The sequence below is a fragment of the Stegodyphus dumicola genome, chromosome X1, assembly GCF_044657685.1.
Source record: "Stegodyphus dumicola isolate Sdum_Otavi_A_Nest chromosome X1, ASM4465768v1".
NCBI classification, from domain to species: Eukaryota; Metazoa; Arthropoda; class Arachnida; order Araneae; family Eresidae; genus Stegodyphus; species Stegodyphus dumicola.
In genome coordinates this window covers 79,095,604-79,122,221 of record NC_140780.1, presented here as the reverse complement: position 1 = coordinate 79,122,221, position 26,618 = coordinate 79,095,604, and the positions used below count along the sequence as shown (strand labels likewise).

Below are 26,618 nucleotides of genomic sequence, written 5' to 3'. Positions count from 1 at the left end.
TAGGGCGCTCTAAATTCGAACGTCTTTGTGTTGAATTGGAAATATTGGAGAAGAAAAAATGTGATCTTAGTTCACAACACAAGTGGTCTGCTTTGAATGACCTGGAGAAGGAAGACATGATAATTTTCAATGCTTGGAATAGTATTCCTGACTCTTACGATCAGCTGAAAAAGCTCGCGTTTGCTGTTTTTTCCCTTTTCGGTTCTACATATATATGCGAACAATCGTTTTCCAGCATGGACATTATCAAGAGTAAACTGAGAAGTCGTCTTATTGATGAGAACTTGGAATCATGCCTAAAATTAAAAACCACAACATACAAACCTGACTTACTCAAACTTTCCAAGGAGATGCAAGCACATTGTTCGCATTAATAAATATTTATTAAGTATTAAATTTAATTTTATTTAGCATAATAAAAGTTTACTAAACAAGCAGATTTGACTCCCATTTTTTTAAAAAAAATTGTTGTAATGTTCATATTTGATTAATAAGTTTGCCGACCACTGGGATAAGGCAATGAAAGAAGAAATTGACGCAATGAAGAAAAGAAAGGTTTGGGAATTAGTTGAAAAGCCAGAAAGTAAAACTATGCTAGGAAACAAATGGGTCTATACGATAAAAAGTAATGAAAAGAATGAAGTGGTTAGATACAAAGCACGTTTAGTAACACAGGGATTCAGGCGGAAAAGAGGTGAAGATTTTGATGATGTTTACAGTCCTGTAGTAAATTTTTCAATCGTAAGAATATTTGTCACTGTGCTGGTATGTTTATATGGATGGACTGATTGTCATGTAAAGAATGCATATTTATATGCAAACCTAAATGTGAAAATATATATGACCCAACCAGAGGGATTTATTGAAGAGGAAAATAAAGTGTGTTTATTACACAAGGAAATTTACAGTCTACATCAAAGCGGCCATGAATGGTTTTGTGAATTTGAAAGTACTTTAGAAAGTCTACATTTTAAGAAAATACAATGGTGTAATTGTGTTTATAAGAGTTCAAATGTAATTCTCTTGTTATATGTAGATGATATTGTGATTTTTAGTAAAGATTACTGTAGTATAAAGTAATTTCACAGCTGAGTAAGTTTTTTTTTTATCTTAAAGTATTAGGCAAAACTAAAACGTTACTTGGAATTGAATTCTTAGAGAACGAGAATGGGGTTTTTATACATCAGCAAAAATATAGCGAAGAAATTTTTGAAAAATTTAAACATTTCCATATACCAATAACTTCACTTCCCATAGCTAAAGGTACTATTCTTACAAAATTAGATTGTCCAGCTAGCTACAAGTGCAGAAATTGCTGAAATGCGTACATTACCCTTTAGAAATCTGTTGGGATGTTTAGTTTTAGTAGCTAACAGGACAAGGCCTGATATTACATATGCAGTGAATATCTTATCACAATTTCAGGAGAATCCTGGAAGTAGGCATTTGGAAGCATTGTTGAAATTGCTTGGTTATCTCAATAGTACCAAATTATATAAGTTAAACTTATCGAGGATTAAACATTTAAATTTATATTGTTATTCAGATGCTGATTATGCAAGTAATAAGGATGACCGCGTGTCCATGGGAGGATTTATGTTTAGATGAAGCAATGGTAATCTGGAAAACTGTTAACCAAAATTGTGTAAGTTTATCAGCCATGGAAGCGGAGTATATCGCCTTATCGGTGGTAGTGAAGCAATTAATGTGGACGAATAATGTCTTACAAGATGAAATTTTAAAGTTTAATTTAAGAGAATGTAAACTATTTTGCGATAACAAGTCTGCCATTGATTTTTTCTAGATCGCCAATAGAAAACCGCCGGAATAAGCACATAGACATAAAATATCACTTTATTAGAAGACTAGTAAATGACGGAGTGTTTGACCGTGAATTTATCACCAGTAAATTAAATACTGCAGACTTATTTACAAAAGCAGTGATTGCTATTAATTTAAGGAAGTTTTGTTTAGATTTTTTCAGTGTTTAAAACAAGTGTTTTTGTATAATAGGATTGAACTATGAGCTTCTGTATTCTGTGTAAGTTCTATATTTGTTTTTGTCTTTGCATGAGGAAAAGAGGGCCGTTTGTTGACTTTAGTTTTCCTTATGCAAATTTTGATCGGAGGTCAATCGGGGGTAAGCTAACATGGTTGCCACTCATTGGCTGATGATTTGAAGATTGGCGGGTTTTCCGAGTATGTATGTATGTACGCCGGTATCGGCGAAGGTGTGTGTTTTGAGTTAGCATTATGCTAGTTTTCTTTCCCTCAAATGGTTTTAAATGTAAAGGCTACAGTGTTAGTTTATTTTATTTTAATTTATGGAATAAAGCATGAATTTTATTTAGATTAGCCTTAGCTTTATTTAAGGGAAGCAAAATATGCTTTGCTTAGATACCCACTGTCAATATGAGCAAGTGCGTGTGGAGCCAGTCAGGCCTGCGCCGTCAACAGGTGCAACGGTGCCGAGTCAAAAAGGCGCAGGCAGCCTTAAAAACAAACAGTCTGTTTCACTGCCTGTCTGAATAGAAAATTCTTGTCTTGTTCAAACGTAAAAAATGCGTGTTGCCGATGCGTATATAAGGGTAGACGCCAGCGCTGTAGATGCGTTTGACAAATTTCTTAATCCTTATTTTGTTGCAATCGTAGTAATTTGTGCAGCGCTTATCTTTGTTTGTGATTTCTTTTAATAATTGCTTGTTGCAATTGTTATTATACATAAAAAAAGGTACATGCAATTATATACTATGTTAAACTTAGGTTAGCTTTAATTCAGAAAAGCAACAATTTGAGGCTAATTGCTTGGAAAATGTTTTTCTACGCTAACCATTTTATTATTAAATTGAAAATTTATTAGCTTTCAAGAACAAAAGATTGACATATTATGGAATATGACTGAATTTAAAACATACCTATTTGAGATTTCAAGTGGAATAAAAATATACAAAGTGTTCTGAAATTAAAAACTTATCATTTTCTTATTTTTAGCTATATGGAAAACTGAAGAAAAATGTTTTGTTATTTCATTACATCTTAAATACATACTTAAATTTGATTTATGTATTTTAATAAAGAAAAGAATACCACTAGCTCCTTCAGTTATTTGGTATTGATCTAATAGTTCATAATTTTTTTCAGCAGTGCTTTAAGATATACTCCGTTTTTCAGAAGTAAGGTAAAATATTTCAAACAATGATTTTCCGAGTGTTTTTAAGAAGTGTTTTATGCAATAGTTCTTATAACGGTTAAATAAAAACAGAAAAAAGAAAAAAAAAAAAAAAACTGTCTGCGTATCAGAATTTACTGAAGAAAAGAAAGCAAGAGAAAGACATAGTAACCCAGAATTTTAAAAATACTCGCTTTTTCCAAAACCCAGAGGATACCTAAGCTGACACTACCTTCACTTAGTTGTTGTCCATCAGTGTCTCAGTTACCACTGAAATTAAGAAAATTTTCCTAGAAAAGAACCTAATAATCAGAAGGTGTCTTTATCCTGGAATTACCTTCAACTTCAATGCAACCGATCGAAACGTCAGAAGAAATAATAGAAAAATCTTCTATTTTACTTATCAAATGCCTGTCTTTTGCTGTTTGGGCCAATAGACAACAAGCTCTCCATCTTGCCAAACAATAAAAGAGTTAAAAGGGATTGGTTGCTTGCTGTATGCTGTTGAAAAGAGTTCTGTTTATTGTTTTTGTTGCAAAATTTTTAACAATTTTAGCAATGTAAACTTGAGTAGTTCTGGATTTAATGGCTGGAAACACTTCAGTGAGCACTTAAAACTTCACGTAAAATGTAAATGTATTTTCAGAACCTACGACTTTTGTCTGATTATAGACCAATTACGAAAGGGTAAAACTGTTGATTCGGAATTTCAAAATTTATTAAGGAAAAAAACTAAGCATTGGTGCAATGATTTTGAAAGCCCTATCCATGTAATTCAGTTTTTAGCCGAACAAAACTTAGCCTTTCGTGGTTCCAGTAACAAATTATTCGAGAAAAATAATGGTAAATTTTTAATGTGTATAGAAATTATTGCAAAATTTGACCCTATCATGTCTATACATATTAATTCAAATAAAAAAAAAAATGTGCCTCACTTCCTGTGGGATAAAATTGAAAATGAAACAAATAGCTTATTAGGGGATAATATAAGCAAATTGCTTTAAATAAGACAAAACAGGCAAAGTATTTTTCTAGTTTAGTTGATTGTACCCCTGATGCCAGCCATCAAGAGCAGATGTTAATTCATATGAGGTACAGAATTAGTGTTGAAGGAAGGTTTTTAGTATTTTGGTCTGCAGCAGGTACGACTGCTGAAGGAGTAACAAACTTGACTAAAAACTATTCTTATTAAAGACTAAAAACCATTCTTATTAAAGACTTTAGAGGAAAAGGGTTTAGATATTAGTAATTTGCAAGGCCAAGGACACCACAGTGGTTCAAACAGGAGAGGTAAACATAGCGGTGTGCACAAAAGAATTTTGGATATCAACCTAGAGCATTTTTTGTGCCCTATTGTAATCACAGTTTGAACCTTGTCGAACGGCACTGCGAGCAACAATTTACTTAGTGCAAAATGTTTTGTAATGTTCAAAAGCTTTACAATTTTTTTCGCCTTCAGCTAATCTCTCATCTGTTTTAAAAAGGCATGTTTAAAATTTAACACTGAAACCTTTGTCAGATATGTGGTGGTAGATGCAATAACCCCGTTAAAATTTCGATTAAGAGAGGCTTTTGATGCCCTCTATGAAACAACCGAAAAAAGTTTTTATAAACACTAAAAAAATCAGGCCACATCCTTAGGGTAAAATTCAAAAATGTAATTTTATGTGTATGGTAGTTTTATGGTATAAAATGCTGAACAAAGTAAATGTTAAGATACATTAAGACGCCAAACAAATATTAATTTAGAAGTCAAACAACAAAGAAAATTTGAAAATATAACACTGATTTTTGTTGTTTGGTTTCTAAATTAAAGTTAATGTTGTTAGCAATATTCTCTAAACTAAAAATTTAAATATTTCTCAGACACCTGAAAGTTTAAATAAATTAAACTTGATTGTAAGACTGATGCCAGCCATCAAGAGCAGATATCAGTTCATATGAGGTTCAAAAAGGCTCAGATCTATAATCATATTTTATCAGTACTGTAACCAATTTTATAGATCTGTTAAAGTCTTCAATGATATGGTCACAGAAAGTAAAGAACTGGCATCTTCTTTAGATGTTGATACAGATTTTAAAAGCCAAGAAACATTAAGACTCAAGGGGGTGAATACAAAAAATGTACAAAAGTTAAGACCAGCTTATGCGAAACAAAGTAAACTTTATAGTAAATTGTTTTTTTGGGGGGGGGGATTTTAGGTGTTGCGATATCATCTTTAAGTGAAAGGTTTGATCTCTTTTCTTCAAATTCAGAAGTTTTTAAATTTTTGTGGAATATTTCTGATTTCACTAAATATGCTAAACAAGATGAGCTCAATTTATGTCAAAAACTGCAAAAAGCATTAATTGATAAAAATCAGAGCGATATAAATATTGTAGATCTTTTGCATGAATCACAGTTTTTGCAGACTTTTGGAGAAAATCTCTGGCTGAAACATTGTCAGCGATTGTGATAATAATAAATTTTTATTCACTTTTCATCGGACTTGTGCATTTAATTTATTACAAATCCTGTATACACGCAACAATTTTTGGTGTCAGAAGTGGGATTTGAACCCACGCCTACATTTGTGGACCAGAAAAAAAATGTTGCCAGATGTACCACAACACATTATAAAATCAACTCTGATGCTTCTTTCTAACAGTTTTCAGTTTGGGGGGAGGAAAACAGCAAAAAAGATATATATTCCAACAGAATTGAAACCTGCTCAAAGACATGCATTTCATAATGTCTTGTATAGTATTTTAATCTGTGGAATTTTACAGAAATAACTAAATGTCCTCCACAAGCATTTGGGAAAGATTTATTTGCAAAACAATTTAATGGAGCCATATGTTCAGTTTATATGCATTTTGTATGCCTTTTATTGAAATAACTAGTCAATAGTTTACTTATTTGCCGAGTTGGTAAGATTGCTGAAGAATGGTAATTCAACCTGCTTTTAACCCTGAGGAATCAGGGGGCTGCATGGGTATTTTCGTCATATAATATTTTTGCGAGTTACAGCTACAAGAATGTCTTTTTAAAAAATCACTTCAGATGAGTAGAAGGAAATTGACAATGTACTACAGTCAAAAGTCATTAATCCGTACTCATCGGGACTTCGGCGATTCCGGATTATAGATCATCAATTTAAATCTGGTAAGATGGCAGGCAGAAATTACAAAATTAAAAATATGAAACTGTAATTTATGAAATAAAGAACAATTATGATCTAAAGGGTATCAAAATTTACAAAAAAAAAAAAAGCTTAATATTTATTTGTTTACTTTATTAAACATTTCTTTCAGTGTAAATTGTTTAAGTTGCTTCGTTTTGTGTGATAATACTTTCTCTTTAATTCTATAAGCAGACATAATTTCTTGTTCAGTTACAAAGTTCCGCTGTTCAAGTCCTATAATTGCTGTGTCGAGAGTACCGACTAATTTGTCAATCGAAATTTTTTCGTTTTCAATAACCTCTGTGTCACTTTCTTCACTATCGGAATTATAATGACAAGGAATTTGATTTAAATGGTATCAAAGATGGAGTACATCGAGATGAAATACTACCTTTAGTAAGGAATTATAAGCCAAATAAAATAAAAACATCTGCCCTGAAGATAAGGATAGTGCTGACAGATCAACTTCCAGTTCATTGCGTGCCGCAACATCCCCCCCCGCCCATCCCGCAAAGCAGCATGAAATTGGTAATGAGATTTCGGAATGGTTAGATACACAAAGGATATGCCTTTATCCATTTTTTGCAGCAATTCCACTTTCTGTTTGATGGACATCAAAACATGCTTTTGCTTTGTAGATCCTTTGGCAGCTCCAGAATCGGAAATTCTTTTTGACATAATCGAAAGTTCAAGCTTACCTTTATCAAATTGCTCTAACAGTCTGCAAAAAATAATAAGCCGGATCGTATTCGAAGATTAAGGAACAACGCAATCTGCAACCTTAACTGCAATAGATAATTTTAGCTTATACCATCCATTATACATTAAACGCGCATGCGTAAACGCCTATGCGTCAACGCGACACATGCGCAGAAAGTTTGTAGCTTTGAGGTCTGGATTATGGGTGTCTGAAGTAACGACTTTTGACTGTATAACGAATAATAAAAAAAAAAAAGCAGAGTAAATAGCTACAGATAACTCAAGGGGATTGCAGATAATAGGTAGATCTTCCTTAACATATGAAAAATATCCTGATATACAGAGTCTGGATATGCAATTCCTGACGTTCAGAGTAAACTCTAAACTCAATTCATCTAACTCCAATTGAATTGTAGGTTTTCTGAAACAAACAACTGACTATTGCTGGCTTTCAGACCATTTATATGATGGTGTGCACGCTTCTTCAGACGTTGAGAAAAACAGCTCGTAGGACTTTGAAAATGCATTTCTCCCCTAATTCCAGGAAGTTCCCATTTCTGTCAGATGGGAGTCAAACTTTTTGAGTTTTATTTTTTATAACAAGTACAAAATTTTTCTAAGTATAGGAACTGGAGATGAATATTTGAGTCATCTAAAATATTTTTGTAATTGAAAGTATAGTGCAAAGTACAAAATTTGGACATCCAGTAATTGGAACGATCAGAACCTTGCATAAAATTTTTAAATTTTCCTCCCCTTTTTTCTTGAACAGAGTAAGAACTGATATTATGATGAACAAAGGAAAGCGTGGTGGATATCGATTTCGTTCTTATTACCTTTTCTTTCTCTCTGTGTCTCCTTTGCCCCCCCCAAAGACATCATTATCTGCAGTAGTATGGAGTCGCTCTACATGTTGTTTTGCCTTTAAATACTGGCCTACTAGCAAATCAAATTTTCATTTTCAACTGCACTTTCCCATCGGACACAGCCCTGTATGGATTAAGTGAATTGTGAAGACCATTGTTTGGAGAGGAATGTTGCACATATTTTTTTTATTTTTCACTGTCATAGCAGGAAAAGGCACTAATTTCTAATTTCAACTCACCTAACACTATGAATTTCACTTTTCCATAACTTGATTTGATCCAGTTTATTATTTCAGTCTATTATCACTAAAGAAGAAAGAAATATTACTCAGCTTGAAAAGAACAAAATAAGTTTAAAACTTTAGAAACATTTAAAATGAATTAACCTTTTTATGGTGATCAGCGAGCTAAGTTCGCATTTCAGTTACATTCCACTTGGGGGCATAAACAAATACAACTCGCATTATAAATTTATGACTGACAGATATATTGCACATTTGGGACGAAAGAATTTCTTAATCTTGCAACAACCGAAAGGCTAATAATTCAGATGATCAAAATACATAAACTATTTCATTCCTTTTAAAAAGTAATGCCAGTTTTACCTTTTAGGCATCATGTTTGCTACAAGATTGCTTCTGAAAAGGTGGATGGAAGAACGGCTCAGGTGGATCATAGTTAGTCCTAAATTGCTAATTTTATACCTTTTGTTGTTACCTGAGTTTACCTGAGTTTTTTTTTTTTTTTTTTTTTTTGAGTTCATTATGTAAAAGATACTAAATTCTCCTGACATTTCCCCTACTTTGCTAATGAAACTCAAAATAATTCTAATTGGTACCGCCAAAATTGAAGCATTGGTTTAGTCATGATATCAACAACTGTTTACTCTTTTACAAGATGAGACGTGCATATAATGTTATTTTATGCAGGTTGCATTTATGATGAAATGTTGTGTCAATGTATTTTGTATGCAAACTATATTTTTCAATTTCTACAAGTTTTATTGTTGATTGATTATCTTCAAAAACTTTTATTTGTAGAGTTTGAGATAGACTCTTCTGTTAGTTTTAATAGCCAAAATAACTCTTCCATAGCTTGCAAAAGGGCAACATATTAACTTTCTGTTGAGGATAAAGATGCATATGATTGTTTTCTTGAAAAGCTATGAAATGTAGTTTCTGCCTGATAAAATTATACTTCCAGATGTGGAGTTTCTGTCTTGAATATCTTGTCTCGATTCAGTATTTGAATAGACTCCAAGGTTTGGTTCTATGTTCAAAGAAATACAGTACAAAGTCTTTAATCTGGACTCGTCGGGACTTCAGCGATTCCTGATTAGGGGTTTTTCAGGATTATAGATCATCAATTTAAATCTGGTAAGATGGCATGCAGAAATTATACAATTAAAAATATGAAATTTTTGCATCCTTTTCATCATAAATGTTCAATTATTTCACAAATAAACTTTGATATCTTCTATTTTATACATGTCATTTCATACAAAATTAAAACGCATACTTAATTATATTTAAAAGTATTTTTATTAACATTCAAAAGACATTGAATTTATAACTTATCTAATGAGAAGGTTGAATTTGATGCATTTTAAGGAGTTTGTTAATATCGGGCTGTACAACTGTAACAACTTACTTAAATTTTACTTAAAAACAACTGTAAGTCTCTATGCTCAGAAACATGGAGCCGATTTTTCTTTTTAGTTACCAATGTTGCTGCACCACTAAATCCATGTTCAGCTAAATAGGAAGATGGGAATGCTATCAGAAATCATTGAACAATCGATCATGGTACAGTTGCAAAATCGGCTTCTGCAGCCAAAGTTCGTGATAGCCATTGTTGAATTTTATTTTTAATTCTTCATTTGTTGTCAATTGTATTAGTAGTTTTAACTGGGATGATCCTGCTGTGTTGACATTTGAAAAAGGATCCAAAGCCCAGTCTGGTGTGTCCATGTTTAGATTGTCCTGGAACCTGTCCTTGAAATCACTGTGGAGGTTTTCCAAGTGTTGACAGTAAACAAACAAGTCATCGTGCTTCAATGATACTGCTGATAAATTTGGGAAGTTATTGAATTTGCATCTGCCAATATTGTTTTTGTATAATAGCAGTTTTGACATGAAAGCAGCAACGCTATTTTTTGTTTTAATCAAGTTTAAGTTGTCGCCTTGAAGTTGGAGATTGACATCATTAAACAATTTATATAGGTCTCTCAAGTACACAATATCATTCTTTGATGAAATAAGGTTGTCGTGCAGTTCCTTGTCTTTGTTTCCTAGGAACTCTACTCAAAAAGATTGTAAAATGGAGTCAAACAAGTACCTTTTGACAGTCAGTGCACCTCTGTGTGAAGCAGCACTTGGTTGAAATATTCATCATTGGTGATGCAATGCTGACTAAATAATCTGCCATTCAATGAGCTAGTTTTGATTTTATTAACTGCTCTGATAACATGCTGCAGCGACGTATGGAGGCGTTCATTCATATTTTTCGCAACCAAATGCTGGCAATGAATTACACAATGCACAGCAAGCATATCAGGAACTTTACTTTTTAAGCGCGCTATGAAGCCTTTGTGATGCCCTGTCATAGCCGGAGCACCATCCATAACAACTGACAAATATTACTAAAAGGAATTTCTTTTTCATCACAAAACTTTTCCAGTGTATTGAATATGATTTCTCCTTTTGTATATGTTTCCAAATTGGTAGCAAACAATAGTTCTTGACATATTCTTTCATCTTTGATAAACTTCGCATATGACAGTAATAATGATTCATTGGTTGGTTAAGTGGAATCATCCAGCTGAATTGAAAATTGACAAGTCTGTAGATGATTGCACAATGATTCTTCAATGTTTTCAGCCATCTCATCAATTCGTCTTTGCACAGAACTATTGCTCAAAGGAATTTTTTCGCATAATATCTGTAGCTGGATAGTGGAGCATAGTGGTTATACTTCTTTTACTGTTGGTAAAATTGAATTTTCTCCAATAGTATGTAGTTTGCCTGTTTTAGGAATCAACAATGAGATATTGTATGAAGCTCAAAGTCTGTCATTGTCTTGCTTAGAAGCTGATAAAAAAAGTTTTGATATATTTGGCTAAATTTCATACTTCATTTTCATGTCTTGAAATTAGTCTTTCTTATTTGGGTGTATTTTATTAAAATGATCTTGAAGCCTATAAGTCTTCATCGCTTCATTTGAAAATGTTTTTCGACAAATAAGGGACATTGGCAACCATAGATGCGTGGGATTTTTGATAAATCCATATTTAATATAATCCACACTATACTGCTGTCTCTCCTTTTTTGCTTTTACTTTATGGATACATGAGTAGTAGTAGTGAATGTTAGACGTATCCAAGTTAAGGGTTATTTATTATAAAATATATATATATACTGTGACAAGAAACGTGACATTCAAAGTGTGTTAACAATTAGCTGTCACAAGCAGGTAAAAAAAAATGTGCCAAAAGACAGCTGTTATCAATGAATTATTTCCATTACCCGAACATATGCGACAAACAGCTCAAGTTCTCTATTAACTATTTTCTTTTCTCATGGAAAAAACTGGTGTTAGGCAACCCTGCGGGAGATCCGCTCAGTGAGACACAAAAGGAAAACTTTGAGAACGCTAAAAGATGCACGGAGAACTGTGATGGATGGGATGTGCTGCGAATAGGGTGTAAAGATAGTGTCCACGGAAGTGAATGGTCTGCTTCAGCTTTATTTAATACTCTAATGCTAATGTTAACATAATTCATCTTTTGTCTAACCAAGAATTAGTTTGTTAAGTTTTCATTAAAAATAAAAAAGCCTGTCCGTTTATTATCCCATCAACATTACAATACTAGAGAGGTAATTGTCAACAGTGAAAAAATAACTTTAAAAACCCTTAAGCTATTGCATGCAATAATGCTGATGAAAAGAAAATGAACAATCATTGCCTTTACATTGTTTGGAGACATATAACACGCATCGACAGGAATAAGATAAATATGCAGTGACTCGTTTATAACACTCGGTGTGGAAATAAAGCATGGGGGCAAGGGTGATGCGGGTTAGAACAAGCACAGATAATACTGTTAATTTCTGCAGGATTGTAAAAATCATGGTTTTTAACAAAAACTTGTTGTAACTGAAGTACTACAAGCATAATTTTTTTGCTATTTTTTATTAACAGTCTTTTATTAACTTTACCTGTATTTATATACAAGATATTTCATGTGAAATTGGATGATTTGAAAATTTTTAATTCAAATCTAAAATAAAAAATTTTTATATCATCCAAGTTAATGTAGATCTGAATGCAATGGAATCTTTAAGTTCAATTTTCATCCATTTCTCAAAGTACAGAAATATGTGAATTTTCGCACATGTCATAAAAATGATTAAAATACATACAATAACAAAAATTAACCAATATCGGTGCTCGTTCAGTTTTCCTAAACCCTCAAATATTTCTAAACATCTAAAAAAAGTAAATATTTAAACAAGATCTATTGTTTTATTTTTAAAAAGGCAGAATTTTATATAAATCATTAATAAAATCTATCAATGGCCATAAAAAATTTTTCCTGTATACTTAATTAGCTTTATAAATAAAGTTAGGCTATTAGGTTATGGTCCATGTGTAACTTGTATACGAACCAGTTACCCTTAGAAATTCCTCCATGAAGGCATACCTCTCCTTAGGCAGATAGTCCTCGAGGCTTTGCCATAATCACACAAACACATTAGGTTATGGTTAGAATATCCTCTTGCGAGATATAGTTGCTTAAAGTACAATCATACATTTGTAAAGATATTAGTGTGTGTTCCAGATACAGTAACAAAAGCATGCTTAATTTTTTAATTCTCACTATTGCTAAGTATAAAGGAACCCATTAGACACAATGTTAAACTAAGTATAACTCTTTATTGTTACAGAAAAGTAATTGTTTCTACCCTTTTTTTTGCTACAACCTCCACTAACTACGAAAATGCTATCAAACAGTTTTAAGTTGGCAAGCTCCTCTAACATGATTTCCATTTTTTGGGGGGGGGTTAAAAAGAACCCCAAAATTAATTGACCTTTAGTTCACTTTCCCTAACCCCAATAGATTAAATTATATATTTTTTATATAATGTATAGAGGTGTAGCACCCCTATATTAAAGTTAACATGATTAGCGTTTTTTTTTTTTTTTTTTTTTTTTTTTTTTTTTTTTTTTTTTTGTCTTTTTAGACAATATTTTTTTTTTATCTGCCCACACTTGTTCATGCCATCTTAAAGCCCCCTAATTTTCTCTGTGTCTTCTGCCTCCCTATCTCAAATGCCCATAAGGGGGCATTATCGCCCATGTTGAGAATCTAGGAAAGTCCTCCTGAAGGCATTCTTTCCCTTAGGCAGATAGTCTTGTGTGATTTGCTGTATTGCAGCAACCGTATCATTTCACTGTGAAATTGAAAAATTGACAAATGTTGTTTGCAACAAGCAGTATGTTCAGTTAGACAAGTTGTACTGGTGCCTTTGACAGGAGTTGAAGCCAAGGCTTTTGTGTAGGCTCTTAGAATACTGACAATGGCAACACAAGAGCATATGGAAGGAATGTATTTAATTCTGCATAAAAGGGTGTATAATGTTGATCAGGCAAGGAGCCAGCTTCAGGACCAAAGACATTCTCCCAGTTTTATTTATAATTATACATGTGTAAAATATACACATTCTAGGTTAAAACATAGAAAAGTCTGAGATGCATTGGGACTGGACCAGCTAGTCCCCACTAGGAAGTTAGAAGCGATTGAGCTGCTTGTGTCATATGTCTTATGTATGGATATTTGCAGTGGTGTCTAATGATGTTAAATTGTATGAAAATCATAAATGCCAAAAGAATAAAAAATTGTATTGCATGAGGCATACAACAGTCACACTTTATGTAAGTACATACAAAAAAATATTATATGCATCCATAAAATTTGCTGGCACACTTCGAGAACATGATGATATTTTATATTGCCATGGCAGAGTGGTTGAGAATCACTGGCTTAGCGTATCCAATCGTCTTAATCCTTCTCAGGGCATTAAATCGTGTTTAGGACAGAATTGGCTAATGCATGCGTTAGTCAATTTTGTCCTGAACACTAATGCTTTGCATTAGCACTAATAGTGCTGTGCGTACAGTGGTTAAAAAGTTTCCTCACTTAATATTTCTTTACAGGGGAACCAACATGTTTTTGACTTGATGTGAACTTCAGTGCCTGCGTTTTAGCAGTTTACTGTGTATTATGAGGTGTATCATTATGATAAAATATTATAACACGAGAAAAATGCTTATGTGGTTTAATAGGACATTGTTTTCTCAGTAAATAAAACTTCTAATGAATTGTAAATATTCCTTTCAAATTTTTATGCTTTTAAGCAAAATAATGATTCTTTTCTCTACCCTAGGTTTTAGAAGGTGACTTAGACCAGATGCATTTGTTTTCTTATAAAGTTCCTCCTGATTGTGAAAGTATTATATTATCTGAGAAGTTGATATTTGCTACTGTAAAAAGTACTTCTGATGATCATCAGCATGTTTTAAAAATAATTTCAAGAAAGTTTTCAGAAATATCATCTGAAACATCAAAAAAGGTATGTGGGAAATTACAATTATTTTATGTTTGCATGTGCCTCATCATAAAAAGTTGTGCGTCTTTTAATACCTATAATGGAGTGCTACCCATTTTTGAAGTCTTTTGTTTCGTCGCTTTTCCAAAAGTAACTTTCATTGAAAATGTGTAGACCAATAAGGTTGCTAGTTATGTTAATTTGAACATCACTTAAAGAATTCTGTAATACGGAACAAATTGCTTTAAGTGAGAGCTGTATTTTAATTATCAGAAGGTGACTATCTTTTAAATTGTTACTGCTAGTTTGTTTGTATACTGTCTTTGTAAAATAGTCTCCATTTGAAATTTATACCTGTTTGGTTTCTAATTTTTTTTGTGCTTAAATAAGGTGCTGCATTTTTTATCTCAATGAGTAATTATTTGTGGAATTTGTACTGTAAATAATATACACCTACAGAAAAATTGTGTAGCACATTTGGAAAGAAGGTGTTAAATGTTAGGGAGGAGTCAAAACTGGTATTCAGACATCTGATTTGGAATCTTTTACAGAAAAGGAAATTTGATACTGATAGACATTTAACCTTCAGCAGCAAATTTGGTATGGATAGACAGTCACACTTTAGTGGCAGTATCATTAAGCCTGCACTTCTTAAGATCTACTTTTATCTCATAAAATGTGAAAAAATAGGTTTAGACCATGCAAGCAATATTATAGTTTTCAGTAGTACTGGGGGAGGCATCAATAACTAAGCATGCTGAAAATTGGTACTTTGTCTTGGGTTGAAACTCAGGGGGCATGCATGTTTTTCACCATGTGTAACATGAATACTTCTAGTTTACCTTAGAAAGTCCTTCACAAAGGCATCTCTTCCCTTAGATATTCCACCAGTTGCTGAGTTGTTAAAGACTGCTAATTGCTGGTAATTCGTCCTGGATTCAAACTCAGATGAAATGGCTGGGTGCATGGTTTGTTTTGCTCATGGGTAACATGAATGCAAGGCAGTTTACCTTAGAAAGTTTTCCACAAATGCTTCCCTCCCCTTATTCAGATAGTCCTCACGTGCTTTACTATGCCATAGCTAAACTAAGCCATAGCTAAACTAAGTTCCTTAAAGCAAAAACCAAACTTTCTTTAGGCAGACAGCCATCATGTCATTGCCATGTCAAATAACCAGGTAGAATTAAGGTATCACATATACGCACAGAATATGCAAGTCAGATAAAAGATAACTTAGTCAAAGAAAATTTCAACCAAAAAAGTCCAACATTACCTACATGATACAAAATGTATTGTTGGAGATTGTTTCAACACCAACAAACTGCACTGGCTTCCAAAACTAAAGCAAAATATGGAAAACTGATGATAAGTCAAAAGGTGTGCAAGCAAATGTAGTAGTAATATTTATCATATCACTTATAAGTTAAAAAGACAAAATGTTATGGAAATTATGTACAATTTATGATATCAACTGGAACATAAAATCTCCTTTTAGACATGTAAATTAAATAAATAAAAAAATCTGAATATTGAATATTCAGATTCAAACTTCTTCAAACAGCAATCTCTCTGCTGTTACACAGTGTGAATATACAGGCCTGACAGCAATATCATATGCCGTTTATGATATTGCCAATGAGCTGCATGAGTAGCAATGCCCATTGATTATGTAAAATTGTTTATTGTTTGGGGAGGGGTGGGAGGCTAGCAATATGCCTCCTGACAGTGACCCACACATGCTTAGTGGGATTAAGATCAGGACAGTGTGGACCAACAATTTTTTCTTCAAAAAATTGGTGTGCAAGGTGAGCAGTATTGAGGGCAGGCATTATCTGCTTGCAAAATGAAGGTATTGCCAATTATGACAGCTTATGGAAAAACAGTCGAATTTCAATATGTTGTCTCTTGAGCATTGAGAGTCCCATGTGGTAGCACATCTGAGATACTCCTCCTTATACAAGAACACTACCTCTTGCATAGGTATCCCTTTTGTATACATTAGATATGAAGCATTTGTTTTTGTCCATATGTAAGCATATCAAGAATCACCCTGTAAAGCAAATTGGGACTCATCATTGAACAGAAGAGATCTCCACCTCATTTGACTGCATACACAATTCAAATGCTGTCTCCATTAGTGGAAGGCAAGTGGAAACACAGTGCCAGTTGCCTAGACCTCTTTCATGCAGCATTCTGCATATTGTCTGGCTATTGATGTCTGGCCTGTAGCAGAAATAAGCATGGATCTAAGCTGATAGAGTTGCTGTCCTGTTGTGACGTGCAGTAAGTTGCAGATATTAGTCATCTGCAGTAATACTTTTGTCCTGCCTTTGATAGATCTTTTGAGAGCCTGAACCAGTAGTCAGAAATTGGGTCCACCGTGATTTATCACGGAACAGCGTTGACGTTTAGTCATCTTGCTATGGCAGACTGTTGTTGACCAGCTTCTAACTGGCCTATGGGTGTATAATACAATTATTCTGGCAGTTGTTGCCTCGAACTTATTTTTACACTTTGACTCTCTCAAAAGTATTTAATATATTGTTATTCTTGAATAGCAGTTCTGGCCTAAACAACTATTTTTAAGCTGTATCTTATGTACATAAAGCGATGGCAGCACCATTCTTTTGCATAATGCTACTTGATGCAGCTTGCTTTTATTTGTAATGTATCCAAATTTGAAGAATTTCAAGCTACTTTTAGCCAATTTTTCACGATTTTGCAGTTTGTTGCTTAACTTTTGGAAACCAGTGTATATAATGCATTCCGCAGAATAGCTAAAAATGTAGATACATAAATATATACATAGACTACACATAGAATGCTACCTTGATAATATAAATCCTAATCCTGATTTTTCAATGCACCAAGACCTTTCATTTGAATCAAAACCCATGAAGAATACTATCCACTATCCATCTAGGCCTTTGGTAAATAGTAGGCTTTCATCATGCAAGAAATTCAAGCATATGCTTTCCAAACTATGTTTTCATAGAGGACAGTATTTGCAGTCACCATCTACGAGTGAATTTCATCCACAAATATTAAACGTTATTGGTACTGACATTGCCATGTTTACCACTAATGTCAAATCTTTGGTTCTATCCTATTTTTAATTGAGTCTTAAATGATTTTAATAAGCACCTTGATTGAAAAACTAAGAATTGCATCTGAATTTTTTACTCTTGTCTATGAGGTGTTTTATTTCATCTGTAATTTTACAGATTTAAAATCAGGGGTAAACAACAAGAAGGTCTCTTTATGGGAGCATCAATGTCACATATCTTGGTTGTCACCTATATGCAGCAAATGAAAAATGAATTGTTTTTTTTCCAAGTTCTCCCCCAAGTCCCCCCCTTTTTTGGATAAAAGTGATGGAAAATGATTTTTTCCTACAGAAGATGAACTTAAAGCTCTGTTTGCTATATTACAGTAAGCTTACCCAACCATTAATTTACAGTTAGAAATGTCAAGAGCAGCAATCAGTTTCTCTAGCTGTTAATTTTAAGAAACAGCTGTATTCTTCAGAATACAATGTATCGAGGTAGCTGGCAACACACTGACAACTCCTTTTTCATTTTATTTGCATAATAGAACTGCTTAACCTACTACCCAGTCATCCCATGTTCAAGTTTTGTTTTCAAAAGATTTAGTTATAAATATTTTATTACCCCAACTCATCCATCTGGAAATCAGATAAATTAGACATCACCAAAGCAGATGCTTCAGGTGTATATGTTGTTGTAAAAGCCCAAAGTCTGGTAAGCTTTCACCAAAATGGCTTGGTAAAAGTCCGAAGTATGCTTAATATTCCATTTCCGCCTTTTACCAAGCCTTTGCGATTAAACCTAGGAGTTACCAGGCCTTCTGGTAAAAGTCTGAAACAACGGATTTAAATTTACATTGAATAAGTCTGCACATGAAAATTCAGTCACGATACTTTTCTGTTCTTGCCCCTCCTTATTTGTACCATTTTCAATCTAGTTTCAAGCAAGTGTAAGCGGCTACAATATAAAATAAAAGCAGTTTGTTTCCATTTTAACCCTTTCGGTCCTAATGGGCACATATGTTCCAGAGATTAGATTTCATGGCCTACTGGGTAAATAAAGCCCACTTTAAATGGGTTTTTATCTTTGCAGTGTTTTTAAGGAATTAAAGAACAAATATATGACTAAAGAAACCTGGCAACACTTTTAAATTGCAAATGGCGCACTTATGTTTTTGAGCACGCCCATTACTTAAATTTCAATTTGTGTATTTTTTTAATTTTACAGTAAATACAAGTATATCTAAGGCATGCTTAGTATGAAATAGTTCTTATTATTCTTATTAAGTAGTAATTAGCTGTTATAATGTCAGATGTAAGAAATTTTGAATAAATTCTTTTTGTGCGATATATTGTCCCAGTCATATTGAAACAGTGGATTAATATGTCCCATCAGTGATCAAATTACTACATGCTGATATTATTATGTTTATGAAATGTATGAAAATTTTTGTTGTATATGAACTGGTGCACATGGCAGAATTTAAGTTTTGTATTATTCACATTATATATTACCACAAATTTTAGTATTGTTTTCTGAGAAATTTTAATATCCTAGATGATTGGGACAAATAGTCCGAGTTGACAATACGATTAGGTCATATTGTCCCAGATTTCTAGGAAATGAGAAAAGTTAAAAGCTTTAAACTCGTATTTCTTTTAGTATGCCAGCATTAAATTTACGAGGGCTGGAAGTGGGGGCCATTTCATTATGGAAGCACGTAATAGATGGTGACCTTTGCCTCCTATGATATTATGGGATGGACAATTATAACCATGCCTTCTCCGGAATTCGAACCCGGGCTTATTGCCACGGCAGTCCGGGTGACTAACCACTCTACTAGCTGGTATTTAAAACTATGTGAACCATGTCAAAGAAAAACAGGAAACTGTGAAAAAGAGAGTTGTAATTAAACCAATTGTGCATAGCAAAATGAATTCCCAATGCAAAGTTGACCTAATAGATATGCAGTCCAATCCCGACGTGATATGAAATTTAGTTTAGTGTATCAAGATCATCTGACAAAATTTGTCTTATGCTGAACTTTACATTGTGAAAGAGCTGATGAAGTAGCGTATCACCTTTTGGATATTTTCACAACTTTTGGAGCCCTGAACATTCTCCACTCCAACAATAGGAGGGAATTTTGCAACCAAATCATAAACAGTTTATGTGAAATGTGGAGTGATATAAAAATAATTCACAGTAAACCGAGACACAGTCAATCGCAAGGTTTTTGTCGAATGAGTGAACCAAAATGTTGAGAATATGTTAGCAACATGGATGGAAGCAAATAAGACAGAAGAGTGCTCGGAAGGATTAAAATTTGTTCAAGCAATGAAAAACAAAGCATATCATGAACAAATCAAGTGCTCCACACTCACTCACATCAAGGCACATCAAGTGCTCACACAAGTGCCCTCCAAAGTTATATTTGGTTGTCCTACGAAGCTGAGACTTGGCTAACTTACTTTTGCCTAGTAATTTGATTAGTAACATGGCCACTGAAGAGGACTTCAAAAAATTATAAATATTGATAATGAATGCATGGTTAATACATAAGACGATGGCACAAATCTTGAATCAACAGTTGATTTAGGATCACAAGATGGTAATAATACATGTGAAAATGAATAATGCATAACGATGGAAGTAGATACTGAAGTTCGAGCTGAAAATTTAGAACCAAATATATGCTCTGACACAATGTGTGCGATTATCAACAGAGTTTGAAATATGAAAGTGTTTCAGGATAGAGCTAAAGGAGAGCTTGAGAGTCAGGAAAAGATGACGATTGCATCTACTAAAAACTTACCATATTTTTTTTTTGTTGTTGTTCAAACTGGAAGATTTTTGAGAAAATACTCGTACAGAAAATAAAAGCTGGAAAAGCAACTACTAAGGAAAAAGGAAAATAATGAAACAGGGTTCGTAGCGGTCCTTACAAGCTTATAAGTCCTTATATTTAAAAATAAAATATAAAGGCCCTTATAGGTGCTTACTTTTTCTTTAAAGCCCTTATTTTTTTGTTTTTAGTGCTTATTTTTTGCTTTTAGTGCTTTTTTTTTAATCCTTTGTTTTTAATGAACGCGCATTTTTTCCTCGTAACAAAGCCGAAACTAAATAAACAACTTTTCTTCCTTATATGCAACGTCAGATGGTGAATCATAATCCCGGAAATAGCTTTTCCCCCTTTCTCTGCATTAACATAACCTTTGGAGTGCACGAAAAGTACAGACAGGTACCCGTCGTTCTGGTCAAAGAATTGCGAAAGCAGTAGAAAATTCCAGTACATTCGGCATTCTTTTCCTCCCACCCAAATACTGCACACGTTTGAATTTCTATCAAGATCTTAATAATTTGCATTCTCGTTCTGCTTGGTCAGTTCATATTCGTGTTTATTATGATCGTTATGCTTATATTATGAGCATTTGTATGAATGTTTATAATAACATAGTTGCAGTAACTGCTGAAGTATAGTAAACTTCCAAAAATGGTTGTGTTTTAACACAGATTAGCTTTCTAAGGAATAATATTCGGAATGGCTTAAATAAAGGGAAAGTAATCGAATAGTCAAAATAATTTAATTTTTTTGGCCAATACATTATACAGTACGAAGATTGGGAGGTTCTCCCCTTTCTCCGCAATATCTCGAATATTGAAACTATTACAGTTCGCTGCAAAACAAGCAACGGATTTTTTTTTTTTTTTTTTTGTCACTTTCCAATCTGGATTGAATAGGACTAAAAGTTCTGCGGTCTACCAACCCAAGCGAAGAATGATTCTATTCCGGAAATTTAACGCCGTCTGTTGAAAATTAGAATGTAAAACACCCCAGTTATTTAGTTCTTTATTCTCCGAAAACCGGCAGCTGTTGATTCCGATTGCGTAATATCACGTAGGGAAGAATTACGGCGCATGTATTGCGCAATAACGTTTGCAATATTTTGCAGAGATAATTAATTTTGATGTTCTGTCTGAGATTTGTTTATGAACACTTTTTACTGTGCTTGCTAAGCAGAATATTTTTCAGTTCCATTTTTTAATTTTTATATGATGCACATATCAAAATGTCAAAAGCATTTATTTAGTGGAAAAATCTAAAGAGCGGCTACAATCTACCCCCTCTCTTCTGCTCCTCTTTTTCAAGTTATGCTCGACTGTCCGAATATTCACCAATTTCCAAGTATGCGGGTTAGTTAAGCTTTTACAGTTAATTTACTGCATGAAGCAAATTTCTGTCTTCTGATTTCAGAAATGTTCCTCTTTTTTACTTAAATTACTTTACTTGCAATATCTTTTAAAGGAAAACTGATATACAATGAAAATTTAGAAAATGTTCAGAATTTAGTTTTAAATTATTTAAATATCAGTACGAGTGGAAAAATAAATTGTATTTATTATTATGTTCCAAGCGAATACAATAAATATTCCTTATTATTATTTATTTTCTCTATTTTGAACTGAAATTTCATCATTAAATCTTGTAATATAGTTTAGTTCTGCATGGTTTTTTTTTCTCTCACTGTAAACTAGTTCTTTAAATTGAACTGTTATTTAAAATTAAAAAAAAAAAAAAAAAAAGTAATTATTTTCCATGGTTGAGGTAATGCTTATTCTTTCTTAATAAATACTTCATTTCTCATATTTTAAATGACAAGTCTAATTTTTAAGGTTATGCAGTTGTGTATAATGTACGAGGGTAAGTTGAAAAATAAGTTTCCCCTGTCGACTGTGGTCAGAGTTGTGTATGAAAGTCAAAAAATAGAATGAGACATTAAAGATATGACATACCTTTATTTTTCCACATAGGTACCAAGTACATTGAGACATTTGTCATATCGCTTGATAAGCTTCAAAAAGCTCTCCGGGAAAAAAATCAGGGCTTTGCATATGGAAGAAGCGTTGAACGGCTTGCTTCACTTCAGTATATCTTCCAAAGCGCCTTCCCCCGAGATTTTTCTTCAAATCCGGAAACAGATGGAAGTCGCTTGGTGCGAGATCAGGACTGTATGGCGGATGGTGTAGGCGCTCCCAACGAAGAGTTGCAATATGGTTTTGCGTTGCCGTCGCCGAATGTGGTCTGGCATTGTCATCCAACAGCAGAACGCCAGATGTGAGAAGGCCCGGCCGCTTTTTCCGAATCGCCTCTTTCAATTTCGACAGGGTGTCACAGTAGCGTGTAGCATTGATGGTTCCAACCTCCAAAAAGTCCAGCAACAAAACTCCTTGGGCGTCCCAGAAAACTGTGAGGAGCACTTTACCTGCAGAGGGAGTTGTCTTGAACTTCTTTCGGACAGGTGATGACGGATGTTTCCACTCCATAGATGCGGCCTTCGATTCTGGCGTGAAATGGCGGACCCACGTTTCATCCCCCGTCACAATCCGAGACAGAAAGTCATTGTTATCTTCATGGTAATGCACGAGATGTTCCATCCGGACCCCCATGCATTGTTCCTTGTGTGTCGAGGTCAATTGTCGGGGCACCCATCGTGCTGACACTTTTCTGTATTGAAGAATGTCGTGGATGATGTTTTGAGCTCGCTCATGTGAGATTCCAAGTTCTTCCGCTACTTCATCGATGGTGATACACCGGTTCGCTCTTATCATGTCATCCACCTTCCTGACATTTGCATCTGTAGTGGCCGTACGCGTCCGTCCAGCTCTCGGTATGTCCTCCACTTGCTGACGTCCATGACTGAATGTGCGACACCATCTCCGCACCATTTGCTTCGACATCACACCTGGCCCATTGACTTCCACGAGGCGGTTATGAATTTCTGTTCCTGATACTCCACGTGCCCATTCATAGCGGATAACCGCTCTCACTTCCTCCTTTGACCACGAATTCAAAATGCACCTTCTCTCCATACCTACCGGGGCTCAAATGAGAGGCTGGTCTCATCTTTGCGCAGGCACTGCAACAGCGCCATCTGCTTGATTTGCAGCGACCTGTACCCAATGGTGTATCGGTGACTTGCGCGTTTTCCTGCTGTGTCGCCTTTTGCCCATAGCCGTTCAACGCTTCTTCCATATGCAAAGCCCTGATTTTTTCCTGGAGGGCTTTTTGAAGCTTATCAAGCGCTATGACAAATGTCTCAATGTACGTGGTACCTATGTGGAAAAATAAAGGTATGTGATATCTTTAATGTCTCATTCTATTTTTTGACTTTCATACATAACTCTGACCACAGTCGACAGGGGAAACTTATTTTTCAACTTACCTACATAATTAGACAGGTGCTTATTTTTTTCCTTAAAATGTGCTTGAAAAGTGCTTGTAGGTGCTTATTTTTTTAACTAAAATGTGGCTATGAACCCTGTGTAAGATTAAAAAGGGCTAAATAAAAAAGTTATTAACAAAAAACAAGTTAAAATAAATTTTAAGTAACTCAATATATTATTCATTAGTATTTATCATTAGTCTCTAGTGTTCTTACTAGTGTTTTTTATCAATAGTGTGAACTTTGTTTAAAAATTCTTTGTTATTTTTTAACGGTAATGAAAAATTCACTGCAATTTAGTTGACTATTAATTTTGCAGCTTAGTAAAGCTTTTATTGTCAATTCAGCCAGTTTACCTTTTTCTTCCAACCATTTTTTATGATGTTTATAATTGACAATATTCTTTTGATTGCTGCCAGTGTGTCTAGCATGCTTGAAAATGTATTCCATCATTTAAATGGCACTGTGCAATGAAATGTGTTTTTCTCTGAAATGACTGAGATTTTTTACCCACTTTTTTTACCCAATTTATATTTTTCTAAATTTCATAATTAGCTGACCAAACCTTTTGAAATTAATTCATCAAAACTTGATCGATATTTATTGTATAACTTGTGACAGTTTAATTAATCTTTTCATTTGAAGCTTCAGTTTCAGACCATTTTAATTTACTGTTATCTAGTCAAATAAAAGATACCCTCTCACCAAAACTGTTTTCCCATAGCTCAGTATAAGAAAGACTTCATTCAAAAAAGTTGTAAATTCTTGTAGGGTTGCATTGATATTATAGGTCAAGTATTTTCTAATATAAACTTATTTTTTCAAGTACGTAATTTTTACCATGTTCTATGCTTCATGTGCACAAAGCAGGTTTTATTTCAAAAAGAACTTCCTCACAATCATCACATGTAAATTTGCAAGCAATTATGAATGTAGGAGCTAATTTCTCTATTTTTGAAGGATGACACTTAATAATATGCACCCTTTGATTATGTCAGAATGAATAGGACTTCGTACATTCCAAACAAAAAAAATTTCTTCTGTAATAATTACACTAAATGTAAGACACAAGTAAACTGCTAAGTCAGAGTTAACTTCATAACAGCAATATTTAACAGAACAACATGTCTTTTAATCGCCATTCTCATGATACATCGCCAAAATATAGCAGATGCCAGCGTGTTACGTTAGCGAAGCATATCACTGTGCATGCGTGAAGCGTAAGCTCTGCAGAACGAAGACGCTACTGTTTTGCATGAACTTTGGAAGCAATCACTTTGTTGGTGAATTATGTATCGCATGAGCATCATTCAGCCAGCTGGCATAGAGCCAGTTTTTGCAGCTCCAATCAGATTGTCTTTTAGAAAGGCAAAGCAAGTTTCCAGCAACATTGGTTTCCAGTGACCTCGAGTATCGAGAGACTTGCATGCACATATGCAGTGCGTGTTGAACTAAGGAAAATACATATTTTCATATAAAATAATATTGGTTTAATCCCTAGTATAGGGTACCATGGAGATTAGAATAGCCTCCATGTATTCTATTCTAATCTCCATGTACCGTATACATGGGATTTGGGGACATTATGATTAGCAGTAAATGGGTCATTTTGGTGTTGGCGACAATTTTCAAAATCTTGCCAAGGCCATAGCGCATACAGTCAAATACCAAAAATCGGCCGACCTGAAATCCGCATTGCCTCTCAAAATATAAACATTCAGTTTATAGGTTCTGGAAACTGTAACATGGAGTACGAAATATCGATGGAAAACTACTTACCGAATAATGACGTCATAAATACCGAATAATAACGAGTCATAATGAAAATACCAAGTTATCGACATCAAGATAAAAGTTTTTTCCTCTCCATTCTGCATCGAGGTAAAAAAGCAGACAATTCGCTCAAATCTTCTTTCAAGTTCACGATTTACGTTGTATTTTTTTTACTTTGTTTTTCACAAGATTGTTCAGTGCTGGCTTTTTTTTTTTTTTAATCTGGATAGTTTGTGGATAAATTAAAAATATTTTAAATTTCAGTGCTTCTTAATACAATGACAGATAAGAAACACAGTCATGATTTTACTGCTTGCAATGTTGAAAAATGTAAATGACGGTAATGCAAAGAGTGGAAGTTCTGCAAAAGATGGAGGCAGGTGTTATTCCTCAGTTTATAGCAGACTCGTATTGAATTGAGACAGCCTGTGTATGATATATGGAAAAATAAAGAGAAGCTGTTGAAATTTTACAGTGACAATAATTCTAACACCGGAATCCGAAACTGGAAATCTTTGCATGAGGCGAAATCGGCAAACCTTGATGCTGTCTTGTATGACTGGTTCCGGCAGCAACTGAGTGATGGGGTACCAATTTCAGTATCACTCATGAGAGAAAAGGGGAAGCAGATTCATGCTGATTTAAAAATAGAGGAGCCGTGCGTTGGCTGAACAGATTTAAACAGAGACACGGTATACGTTATCTGAAAGCATGTGGGTAAAAACTTTCAGCAGATAAAGATGCTGTAGAGGAGTTTATTGATGAATTTTCTATGTTAATGGCAGAAGAAAGTCTTAGCCCAGAACAGGTTTTTAATATGGATGAGACTGGACTATTTTGGCAATGTTTTCCAAAAAAGTCATTTGTGACAATTGAAGAAAGTGCACTGTCAAGGATGAAAGAAGCTAAAAAAAGTGTTTCCAATTTAGTATGAAGCAAAGCAGCTGGAATTTACAAATGTAAACCAGTGGTAGGGGGTAAGAGCAGCAATCCTAGAACTCTGGAAGGAGTAAAATCCTTACCTGTGATTTACAGGAATAATACAAATTCCTGGTTCACAAAACAACT

General features: G+C 34.0%; 1 protein-coding gene across 4 annotated transcripts in view; it reads left to right on the top strand.

Annotated features, from left to right (window-relative positions):
- The window catches only part of LOC118196406 (uncharacterized), a 338,914-nt gene that overhangs the window by 100,421 nt on the left and 211,875 nt on the right, over positions 1-26,618 (top strand). For 3 of the 4 annotated variants that reach the window (XM_085807758.1, XM_085807757.1, XM_085807756.1), the window contains one exon: positions 14,345-14,530. In XM_085807758.1, coding sequence (XP_085663884.1) covers positions 14,345-14,530 — 186 coding nt within the window. Of the gene's footprint in view, positions 1-9,137; positions 9,275-14,344; positions 14,531-26,618 lie in introns of those variants that run through there. The other variant, XM_035367857.2, reaches the window with a different exon arrangement.